The sequence below is a fragment of the Mirounga leonina genome, unplaced genomic scaffold (assembly GCF_011800145.1).
Source record: "Mirounga leonina isolate KUSES-001 unplaced genomic scaffold, KU_Mleo_1.0 Mir_93, whole genome shotgun sequence".
NCBI lineage: Eukaryota > Metazoa > Chordata > Mammalia > Carnivora > Phocidae > Mirounga > Mirounga leonina.
Window position 1 is genome coordinate 40,037,005 of NW_023270854.1, and position 12,145 is coordinate 40,049,149.

A 12,145-nucleotide genomic window follows, 5' to 3' on the forward strand; every position below is an offset into this window, starting at 1 on the left:
AAAAACTTTTTTTTTTTTTTTCCCTTACCACACTATTTCAAAACTCGGGGTGGCTCCTTGCTTCTAAAAGGATTCCATTAGCCTTCATGGAGTATGCTTTTCAATCTGACCCTCACCTACCTTTCCAACTCATGTCCAATGCAAACTGTCATTCTAGCAAAACCAGTATGTCCATTGCCCCTAGGTAAATGCCGTAATTGTGCTTTCCTTTGCTCGTGCTGGTCTGACAACTGAGGATATAGGTTATCCCCCTTTGGCCCATCTATACTAATCAAAAAACAGCTCAAATCTCACCTAGTCCATGGAGCCTTGTTTTCTGACCTCACTCTTGACTGATACTGCATTCCACTAACAGCATTAATAATAGACAAGCACTGTTCAATAGAAATATAATGAGAACCACAAATGCAAGCCAAATATATAATTTTAAATGTTCTAATATTTATATATATATTTATGTATTTAAAGATTTTATTTATTTGTCAGAGAAAGAGAGAGAGCATAAGCAGGGGAAGCTTTAGGCCGAGGGAGAAGCAGGCTCCTCACTGAGCAAGGAGCCCAATGCAGGACTAGATCCCAGTACCCTGGGATCATGACTTGAGCCGAAGGCAGATGCTTAACTGACTGAGCCACCCAGGCGTCCCCTAATATTCATATATTTAAAAAGCTTAAAAAGGTGAAATTAATTTCAACAATATATTTTTTATCCAATATATCCAAAATACTGTAATTTTAATTGTAGTCAGCATAAAAGTTGACATTTTACATTCTTTTTTTCATACAAAGTCTTCAAAAATATGATGTATATTTTATACTTAACAACACATCTCAGTTCAGACCAACCACATTTTAAGTGGTTATTAGCCACATGTGGCCAGTGGCTGCCATATTGGACAGAGCACGTCTGGACCATTCAGCTTAATAGTTATCTATGAAGTTATATTGTTGTTTAAATAGCTTGTGTGTGTGTGTGTAAAATTTTTCTAAGGGGAAGAAGATGTCTCACTTTTCATAATTTCCTTCATGACCAGCATTATAAAGGCACTGTGGGAAGTTAGAGTTTAGAGAGGCCTTGTTTAATTGTTCATCTATTTATTTTTCAAACAACTGTGTGCCCACTGTAAGAGAGATATTATAGGAGGCACTAGGGATATAAAGATGAATGAAACAGCCCTTAGTATAACGATCTTAACTTAAACAGCCCTTAGTAGAACCTGAGGGGTACTTGAGAATGGTCTATGTCAAAGCAGGGAAAAGAGCTCCCCTACGCTTGTGGTCTTCCAATTCTGTGCTCTTACGACACCTTCTGACACCCTCTGCCACCTTTCCTGAGTTGGTCATTGGCTTGGACATGTGGATTATCAGGCTACTTGAGGTTTAGTCTGGAAATGACCATCTGGGAAGTTGGGAACATCATACAACTATCTCATTTCTCTTGACAACATTCTTGGGTCAAATAAACTCATTAGATAACCAAAGCAATTTGTTACATTGTTTAATAAAAATAGACTCTAGTAGAAGGGAAGATAACAATTTTCTGTTTGGACATTGTCCTGAGAGGGGAAGCTGGGAAACTCTGGCTCATAAGGCAGCCTATTCTAATTTTAGACACCTTTAATTTTTAGAAAGTTCTTTCTAAAGATCTATCTCCCTGAAACTTCTTGAAATCCAATTATCATCTCAATTTTTTTAGTTGAGGAGGTGAGGGAAACTGGTGCCTAGGCCAACTCAGTTATTATGATGTGGGAATTAGTATTAGGAATTTTTTTTAATATTCATTTATGGTATATGTCACTATTTTGATATCCTAATGTAACTGATAAAATTGTGGCTTTTTTTTTTTTTTTTCCCCTTCACTGAAACAGCATAGTTAAGGAACAAACTAGTCTGTAACATTCTGGCTAGTGCTTAGCTCTTCAGGTCCCACTTCTCTTTTAGATAACATTATATAAATCTTTCTCAACCAACAGAAGTATTATTCTCCTGAATAAAAAAAAAATGGCTTCTAAAATGTTGTATGTCTTTTTCCCCCCAAAGTTGGGATATTTTTTGCACATAATGGCTAAACATAGTTTTCTTAATAACTTTCAACTTCTCTAGAGTCAAACATTGCTTTGATTTTAATTCAACAGTCTGTCTATTTTAAAAGCATGTCAGGTATCAAGACCAGGCACGTACAGTTCTTAGCATATGCTTAAGAGATATGTAACCTTGGAAAACAGACCTGGTTCTCTTTCATGTGTTTTAGTTTGTGTATTGGAAAGATGAGTAAAAGCATTACTTTGAAGAAAGTGAAGGTGTTGTGGAAAATAGATCTAAGATCAGGATTATTTAATTCATTAACTAAAGAAATGCTAAATGTCTACTTTCAAATTCTATTTCTCTCTGATTTATTTTTCAATGTAAAATACAACATTTAAAAACCACCCAAGGGGCACCTGGGTGGCTCGGTCGTTAAGCGTCTGCCTTTGGCTCAGGTCATGATCCCAGGGTTTTGGGATGAGCCCCACATCCGGCTCCCTGCTAGGCGGGAAGCCTGCTTCTCCCTCTCCCACTTCCCCTGCTTGTGTTCCCTCTCTCGCTGTCTCTCTCTGTCAAATAAATAAATAAAATCTTTAAAAAAAAAATAAAAACCACCCAAAGGAGGAAATTGGTAATCTTTATGATTTTATTCCAAAATGTTTATTTCCACTTCACTCCTTTTAGAATTTATAAGAGGGATTCAGCAATCAAAGAGAGTATTATCAAACAAGGAAGGAGACAGGGAAAGTTGCAATTATTTGAAAAAAAATTGGACTTACCATTAAAATAGCCAGAGCCCCTGATGTTCTGAAAAGGAGCCAAGTCATTTTCTCTGATTTCCCTGGTGGACAAATCCAAGGAAGCTGCTGCTTCAGTCCTTCCAACTGTCTGCATATGATGTCTAAGAAAAGCCCTTTGGTAGCGTCTCTGCTTCCTGGAGTGTACAGATAGTCTGTTATGCAGCTCTTCCCCACCCTAAACCAAAGATTGGTCTCACCAGAAACGCTTGCATCATTTTTGCTCCCAGGTAAAAACTTAGACACACCTCAATTCCAAAAGCAATGAAATCCTTTGTTGGAAGCTGAAAGAAGTGCACAGGCTGAAGACAAGGTATACTTGTCTTGAAGGTCCCAGATGAATAATAAATTAATCATGGTGTGGAAGTGCAAAGCTAGTCCTGACTACACTGAAAAAGAATCTAGTTGGCTTTTCTTCGGGGTTACAATTAAAACTGAGAAGCAAAACAAAACATACAAAAATCCCCCAAAACCTAACTTGTGGAAGATCATTTGTTTTTAGTCTGAATATATGTGGGCAGATTGAAAGTTAAGCGAAATGTCAGTGTGAAGTAATAATATACTTTATTGAAAGTCATACAAATTCGAAGAAGAAAACCATCGCATTAAGCAATTCTTAATACAGGTTTTGGAAAAAAAATAGAAATAATTGAAAAACAATCAAAAAAATAATTAGAAATAACTGAAGATAAGTAGGAATAACATTGGAGTAAACAGTTACATGGAGCCTTGGATATTTGAAATATATAAATAATGCATTGCAAAACCAGATCCCTGATAATAATCAGATGACATCTTTCCCCTTGTATTCCTTTTCATTTATAAATTTATAAATTAAACGGTACGTTGCCTAGTGAAGGTTATCTTTGTGCACTTTTAATTACTCAAAACATTTCCTCCAGAGCAGTAAACCCTCTTGCTGCCATATATTTATGCACTTCTAAATATGTGGACGCCAACCTAAGTTAGGGGATAGGCGAAAATCTACTAACACCACTTTAGTTTGCTTATAACACTAGAGTTAAAAACGCTTTTAAACATTCCAGAATATTTATTTTATTTTATTTTATTTTAAAGATTTTATTTATTTATTTGACAGAGAGAGACACAGCGAGAGAGGGAACACAAGGGAGTGGGAGAGGGAGAAGCAGGCTTCCCGCAGAGCAGGGAGCCTGATGCGGGGCTCGATCCCAGGACCCTGAGATCATGACCTGTGCTGAAGGCAGACGCTTAATGACTGAGCCACCCAGGTGCCCCAAAACATTTTTTTTTGAGATTTTATTTATTTATTTGACAGAGACAGTGAGAGAGGGAATACAAGTAGGGGAAGTGGGAGAGGGAGAAGCAGGCTCCCCACTGAGCAGGGAGCCCGATATGGGGCTCGATCCCAGGACCCTAGGATCATGACCTGAGCCAAAGGCAGACGCTTAATGACTGAGCCACCCAGGTGCCCCTAAATATTCCAGAATATTTAAAGAAAGTTTTGGTAGAAGAACAATTTTATCTTTGTAAGTATTTGTGCATCAGGTTTTGGAAACGTTTTAATTTCAGGGAAACCATTTAATCACAGAGTATTTTATTTTATTTTTAATTTTTTAAAATTTAAATTCAATTAGCCAACACATAGTACATCATTAGTTTTTGATGAATCACAGAGTATTTTAGACAGAAATTATTTCTAGTCTAAAGGTTAGGGAAAAAAACAGCTTGTGGGCAAACTCTTGTTTTTCTTAAATTGTGGTAAAATATGCATAACAAAATTGATTATTTTAACCATTTTTAAGTGTAAAGCTGAGTGGAATTAATGGTATACTCACATTGCCGTGCAATCATCACCAAGATCCATCTCCAGAAAAATGTTGTGTTTTTGTAATAAAGTTTTTGTAAATAAAGTTTTATTGGAACATAGACATGCCCATTTGTTTATGTGTTACGAATGACTGCTTTTGTGGTACAATGAAGAGTTGTGCAGAGCCTTTTATGAATAACATTGTAAACTTTGGGGCAGGAAAGAAGAGAAAAATTTAATGAATTCTTTTCTTTCCCATACTTTAATATCTTGGAATTCTTCAAAATATTGTACTAAAGACAAAAGAGAGGGGTGCCTGGGTGGCTCAATCAGCTAGCCTTTGGCTCAGGTCATGATCTTAGGGTCCTGGGATTGACCCCCCCCCCCAGTGGGGAGTCTGCTTTTCCCTCTCCCTCTGCCTCCTCCCCACTGCTCATGCTGTCTCTCTCTGTCTCTCAAATAAATAAATCTTAAAAAAATAAAGACAAAAGAGATTAAAAAGATGATAACAGTGAATTATGATATTCCTAGTCATACCCATAAGTTGCATTGAATCTAGATTCTAGACATGGTTTACTTTGTTCTGATTTACCTGTTCTAAAATTCCAGTTCTTTGACAACTTTAATTAATTAGGGGCTTCCACTCCTTCCCTACCTGAACACAGGTAAGGAAATATTTTACTTTTGTATTTTAAAATACCAGTTCCAGATTATTGATCAGGTGGTATGTAAAAACTGTGGGCATCCTTGTAGGAAGAAATATACCCGACTTGGCCTGTTGCAACCTGGCTCCATCTACTTGTCCCAGTCAGGGAGGATTGTAGAAATCCACAACAAATCCCACTGTGCATTCTACAGGCAGGCAGTGCTCTCTGATCTTCCATGTGCTCTTGACAATACTTTAAGCCAACACTTCCTTTTGTTTGGAGGATTTGAGACTTCAGTAAGGTAATAAAACATGTTGTTGGGGCCTGATTTACATGGTGATGAGAAGGTAGTGGAGGTTACTTCTGCAAGGGAGAGCATTTGCATAATGCCTTTGGACTAAGCAGCGTTTTCACTTGCCATTTCATTTGTTTGTGAAAAGGAAAGAAGGGAGCATTTTCCAGTGGTTTCTGTTGAGTGGTTATGTTATTACTCTCTGAATAATGGCTTTGGAAACCTAAACCCAACTTAAAATTGGCTCTCACTCCAGAGGCTGAAATAGAAATGAGGATCATAACAATAATAATCATAATCATTAGAAGGGAGCTCCGTTGTATGCGTATATTGTGGTTCAACTGATGCACCATATTGAAAATATAACAGTTGGACAGTAGGACACATCACAGGTTATAAAGCTAAAGAAACCATTCCTTAGTTTGCTAAAAATTGAACCACGGCATAAGGAGTGAAGCAATAAGAATGAATATTTATTCAAGTGGGCGGTAGCTTCTGAGGTTTCTGTGATTTCTAAACCCTTATTATCTATAACAATTCTATTATTCACCAAGTAGAGTATGTTAATGAGACTTTGCCTTCACTGGTTTTTGTTTGTTTTGACTGGAAACATGTATGTAATATATTTTATATGTCAGACATTACTACTTTCTTGTATTTAATCGTTCTTGAATATCCAAAATCCATGAATTAAGATACTAGTTCCACAAATCATGCATTAACAGAATTATACGTATATCTTGAAGTGGCCTGCAAAAGTTGTGACCCATCACCCTTGGTTGTTCAAGGTCATGGAAATCAGACTTCTTCCATTACAATCATACCTGAAGGCATGCAGAAATGTCAGAGAATGTAATAATTGTACATCAGCAGAGAAGAGTCTGCACTTTAATAATTAGTGAAAATAGAGCTGTTAATCCGATTTTCTATTAGATGGTGTGTAACATGATTCACTATGTTTCTGTAATTCCTGGAATTATTTCTTTAAAAAGATTTGTGTAGTTTTTATCATATATTGATTGAAGCCCAAACTTCAGAAGGGTGATTATAGGTGACTGCATATCTAAAAAAATTTTATATAAGCTGCAGACTAGGGTCAACATCTTTTTGCTTCGATTTAATCTGATTAGGCAATTGCTTCTTTCTGGGAGTATTTTTGTCAGGTAATAAGCATGAAGGAGGAATTTTTCAAATGCACATCATGCTCACTCCAACATTCTTTAGGAATAGCTTTGATTTGGTTCTTGTGGTTTGCTGGAGATCGAAGTGAATAGGTGGGATCTATTTGCAAAATGTATTCGGAATCCATCAGGTTCTTATCTTCTATGGGCTTCTGCACTAGCCAGATTCCTAACATCTCTCATGTAGACCAGGCAATGGGACGATGCCTGAGCTCTTGCTCCTTTCTCTTCTCTTGCCCAGTCCACCCCTCACTCGGCACCCTGACTGCTACCTGTAAAAGGATTGTGGCTTCCAGCATACTTGGAACAGAAGCAGCACTGCCTGGCAAGGCCTACAAGGAACTGCCTGATCAACTCTGCTTTCCTTTCCAACCATATCCCACACTCCATCCCTCTCACATGTGTCTTCTTTTGTTCTCCAGAAACCCTCAGCTCTTTTTCTGCCTTAGACCTTCACTCAGTTTCTTTCTCTCCTGCCTGGCTTCTTCTCACTCATCAGGTGGTAGCTTCTTCGACCTTCTCAGTGAGGTCTCTCCTTCCGACTCCCCATACTTGGGCACTCTTTTCCTTATTATCTTTTTTATCAGTCATCCCAATTTGCTTTGCCTATCAGGCTTAGGACCATGTGTTAGCTGCTTTTTCTTAGTCAGATTGCTTATGTTGCCTTTCTCCACCACTTAACTGTGAGCTCTATCAGGGAGGAATCACATCTGTTTCATTTAATAGCATATTCCCAGGACTTCGCAGGGTGAACAAATGAATATATCTTTAAAAATTTTGTGCAAGTATTATCTGCTAGAACAAAGGACACATCCAGTTCAAAGTCTTAATAGATCATCATCCAAAAGGCTATACCAATTTGCACTCCTGGGGATAGTGTAAGAAAATGCCAGTCCTTCCTCCCTGCCAGGTATGATGTTTGTCACAGATAAATCTTTTCTGCTTCTTTTATGAGAAAACAGTACCCTTATGAAAAAAAAATTTTTAGTTCTGTTAAGAGATTTAAATGTTGTGGGACACTTGGGTGGTTCAGGGGGTTAAACGTCTGCCTTTGGCTCAGGTCATGATCCCAGGGTCCTAGGATCAAGTCCTGCATCGGACTACTTGCTCAGTGGGGAACCTGCTTCTCCCTCTGCCTGCCGCTCTCCCTGCTTGTGCTCTCTCTCTCTCTTTCTAAAATAAATAAATAAAATCTTTTAAAGAAAAGATTTAAATGTTGTTTATTTAAATGCTAATAATTTATTAGATTCTAATATATTAAAATAAAGTTAAGATTCCGAGCATAGCAATCTAAGGTATTGGACCGAGAGCTAAGTAAGTTCCGGATCTTGGTTAGATCCTAAGGACCTGGCATCCTTCCTGGATCTAACATCATCCTGGTCTTTTCACCATTTCAGGTGATATGATGATGGGATAGGAAAAGATACGAGAAAACAAACATGCAGTCAAATAGTAATTTACTATACTCTGTTGCTATGGTGATGGATCCCTTTATTTATACATTTTAATCTTCCTTTTGATGATAAATCAGACATTTTTGTCCAGAATCCATCCTATGTACTTCAGGTACCATCTCTGATCTCCCAGACTAGCTGGGGCTCTGTGTCTGCGTGCCCACACATAGCACTTGGGTAGAGCTTTCTTAAAGATTATACTGAAGTATTTGCTTAAGAGTTGATCCCTCTTACTATTCAGTAACGTCCCCATGGGTCGAACTGTGTCTTATTCCTCTTTGTAGCCCCAGTGCCTTGTCTGTTCATGGCAGATACTCAATAAATATTTGTTGAAATAAAATGAAATCAGTGGATTGGAAGTCAGCAAAATGTGGGCTGGGAATCATGCATCTGAATGTTACATTGAAAAAATGCATCAGAGAGCCCTTGCAGGGGTGGGGTGGTGGTGGGGGAGTGGTTCCTGAGATCAGGTTCAGAGATTCCAAGTCACCCTGTAGGTTGCAGACAAGTTTCAGTGTCTGAAAACGTTCTTGTTATGTTAGCAGTCAGAACTCTAAGTCCGGTATGAGGGAGAAGCAGTCTGAATAAAAGTTGAGTTTGGCATTTAGGATTAGCCTGAGAACAACAACAACGGGAATGGAGTACAAATTAAGAATAAGAAGCACAACAGGCAACTAACTCGTTCACCCAGCTCCAAACCAGGAAATGACTGTCTATCCTAGAACAAGAACTATTTCTGCTCTGCCTTGTGCGGGCTTCCTGGTGAGGTCAGAGATCAGGTTGGGCAGGTGTGGCTTGTTCCAGAGTGCAGCGGGCATCTTCAGGCTTGTGAGCCCAGTAGAGGCTCTGAACCCTCTTTCTGGATACGTCTCTCCTCCAGCCCTCCAGCCTGTCTTTCTGGGTGCAGCCCACTCTCTCCATTCCTGTTCCTCTTCTTCCCTTTTATCCTTCTTCCTGCTTCTTCAGGTAACCCCTCCATCCATTCTTTCTTTTCTATTACTGTCCCCTTCTTTCTTTTCCCTCTTCTATATGACCTCTGGGTGGAATGTAGATCTGAAATTTGTATTAGTCTGTTTATCAAGGGAAATTTTATGTTTCCTTTTTTCACTAGAAAACATAAATCCCCCCACTGTTTTCTTACTCTTAAAAGAAGATCCAACTAAACAAACAAACAAAAAGATCCAACTAATAAAGCAAAGATCCTTTGCTTACTGTTCATTTAAATTTAATTAAAACCCACTCTGCTAGAGCTTGTATGTCTGGTGAGGGTGGGGGCAGTGGAGGCACTGAACTTAGCCCCCGAAGCCCCCTGCCCATGAAGAAGGGCAGCACAGGAAAAGGGAAACAAAAATCTCAAGGAATTCTGGAGGTTCTGTAGGAAGACTTGTTGCTCAGGGAACAATAGTTCACTGCTCTCCAAAAGGCTTCATCCCCAACTTTCTCACTTGACCATAAAACATCCTGGGGATTACATACCTGGAGTTTTACTCACAGAGGATCCTCCACAACTGGTTTCTTCCTGAACAAAATGCCTGGAATGCCTCAGGTCACTTTCATTTTAGGAAAGACTTCATGTGTAATAGGGATTATCTTGTTAAGCAGGAGCAGTTCATACAGTTCCATACCCAGGGACATATGTTGTTCCAGAAACTTACATTTGGAAGATGGTAACGGAGAAGTCCGGAGAGGTAAGGGACTTGCCTACCATTGCATGTCTCATCAGTGGTATGGCATAAGTGAGAATCCCATCCTGTGGCCAGGTTAGAATGACAAATTGCCACTGAGCAGGGATCATGGGTACATGCCTCAGCATCTACAAAGTGCCACCTATTTCATACTCTAAAAGTTGAAGATCAAAGCAAAGATTGTCAAAAGTGGGGTTTGCTAGGTTCAGTGTAAACGAAGATATGATGCACCTACAACCCACTGGCTTTTCTCCATGTAGATGAACTATCTTTCCTTAGTTACAATCATAATAGGTCTATGGTAGGTGAGGATCACTGAGTGCTCATTTTACAAATTCTTCCTTAGTATTCCAGGGATTGATAACTTTCTTGTTTTCCCAGTGCTTCCCAGGAAAAGGTATTCTATATAAGAGATCTGACTAGTGCTTATTTTCATGTGATGTGAATAATATTAAGGGCACTAAGATATCTCTCATCTGAACTGCTTTTGCTCTGCTCCAAGAGGCATTGCCCTCTTTTGGGGCTTCCCATTTCCAGCACTAAAACCCTTCTTATTTCTCTTTCAACTTATTAAAAAATTCAAGCATTTGAGAACCTGAGGAAATTTAAGGTGATCTAGTCTAGTGGTTTTCAAACTTCTTTTAACCATAGTCAAAAACATAGTTTGTCACCAACCAGTGCACACAGACACAAACACATACTCTTACTATGTGTGATGTACTCTGCTATTTCTTTTTCTTTTATATTCGGTTTAATTCCATTAAAAATGTTCATCGAGCCAGGTATACTAAATTGACTTAAAGACCTATTATTAAGGAGTATGACCCACAGTGTGAAAGACACTGGTATAATCCAATTCTCTAGTTTTACAAATAAAGTAAGGTGAACAGCTTTAAGTGACTCATCCAAGAATTGGTCCCAAATATGAATAGAATCCTCAGTCTGGTTATGCAGAGCTGCAAGCCTTGAGAGGTGGAAGGTGAATATCTAATCATTTTTACCTCCCGGTAAATTATTAATATCTCTTTATGATTTCTCTTTTAGAAAGATAGATTCTCCTATAATCTACAGCTAGTAGAAGAGATAATTTTTAAAACAATATTAAGAATTGGTCGAAGAAGGGTAATTCAATCAACAAGTACTCATTCCACTGGCATTTACTGAGTCTCTATATATACGAGGTACAGTTTGGGCCTAGAGATACAAAGATGAATGACATAGTGTTAGAATCTTAGATCAGGGTGTGCCCATTTGCATAGAAAGAAAGTGACCGATTCATGCTGTGAAGGATTTTACATGACTAACTTGGCCTGAGAAATTGACAAATAATTAATGAATGCCTTCAGTGGTGACTGCATTTTCTAAAACTCAACTTGTCTAACAAGAATGAGGAGGTAATGGATAACAGGTAGATGATTTTAAGTTAAGGGATGGTGAAAGAGATGGTGATCGTTGTGAACCTGTCCTGGAAATCCAGGAAATAAGGTTACTATCAATTATGCATCCAACCCTAAGAATCACCAATTGCTCCAAATTTCAAAACTCATCATAAAGCATTTTTTTATTTTGTCCGGATTTTCCAGTTGACAAAGTGATGGATGTTTTCTCTTTTATGTATTCACTGCTAATCAGTCTGACTATCATGGGGCTTAGTGGTTCCATCTTCAGATTTCACTTCTTAGCCTTTTTCCTGTTGAGCTACATGCTTTCCTGTCTTAGCTGAGAGCACTTAACAAGTACTCTGCCAAAACATGCAATGAACTGAACACACCCTTATTTCAGAGAAAGGACACCCTTTTCGGTGCCACAGAAACCATAATTCCTAAACCAGTGGGATTTTCTGTAGTCTTTTCTCCCCTCCCTTTCTTTTGCTCTCTAGGGGAGAGAGGAATCTGGGAGGAGTGTGCTGTCTTCTTGACCCGCTGAGTTTTCCTTTCTGAAATAGCCTGTGGTGTAGGGCAGAAAGGCACAATTGACTTGGTGAGAGACTGGGAGAGGATTGAATTACAGGAGGGTGGGTGTCCTGTTCCTTCTTGTTCTACTAAAGCACTGCTCCCTCTTTCAGATTCTCCTGCTTGCTTCCTCCCAACAGAAAGCAAGGCTACCCGGGGTCTCCCAACCAGAAAATCTGAAGATTGAGGGAGGAAGGCACTAAGTACTTAAAGTAGTCAGTTACCAGAATATGGTAATGGATTTCCCTTTTCATTTCTTTAGATAATTATTTTTCACTGACGCATTTTATGAAATTGGGGTGGGTGAAAAAAGTGTTAAGGTGCCA

The 12,145-nt window shown here is 38.7% G+C and overlaps 1 protein-coding gene across 1 annotated transcript in view; it reads right to left on the minus strand.

The window, feature by feature from the left end:
• DSG3 (desmoglein 3) overlaps positions 1-2,849 on the minus strand; it is a 25,785-nt gene extending 22,936 nt beyond the window's left edge. The window contains exon 1 of the mRNA XM_034995809.1: positions 2,802-2,849. Within this exon, the coding sequence (XP_034851700.1) occupies positions 2,802-2,849 (48 nt within the window). The remainder of the gene's footprint in view (positions 1-2,801) is intronic.
• Positions 2,850-12,145: the final 9,296 nt, after the last annotated feature.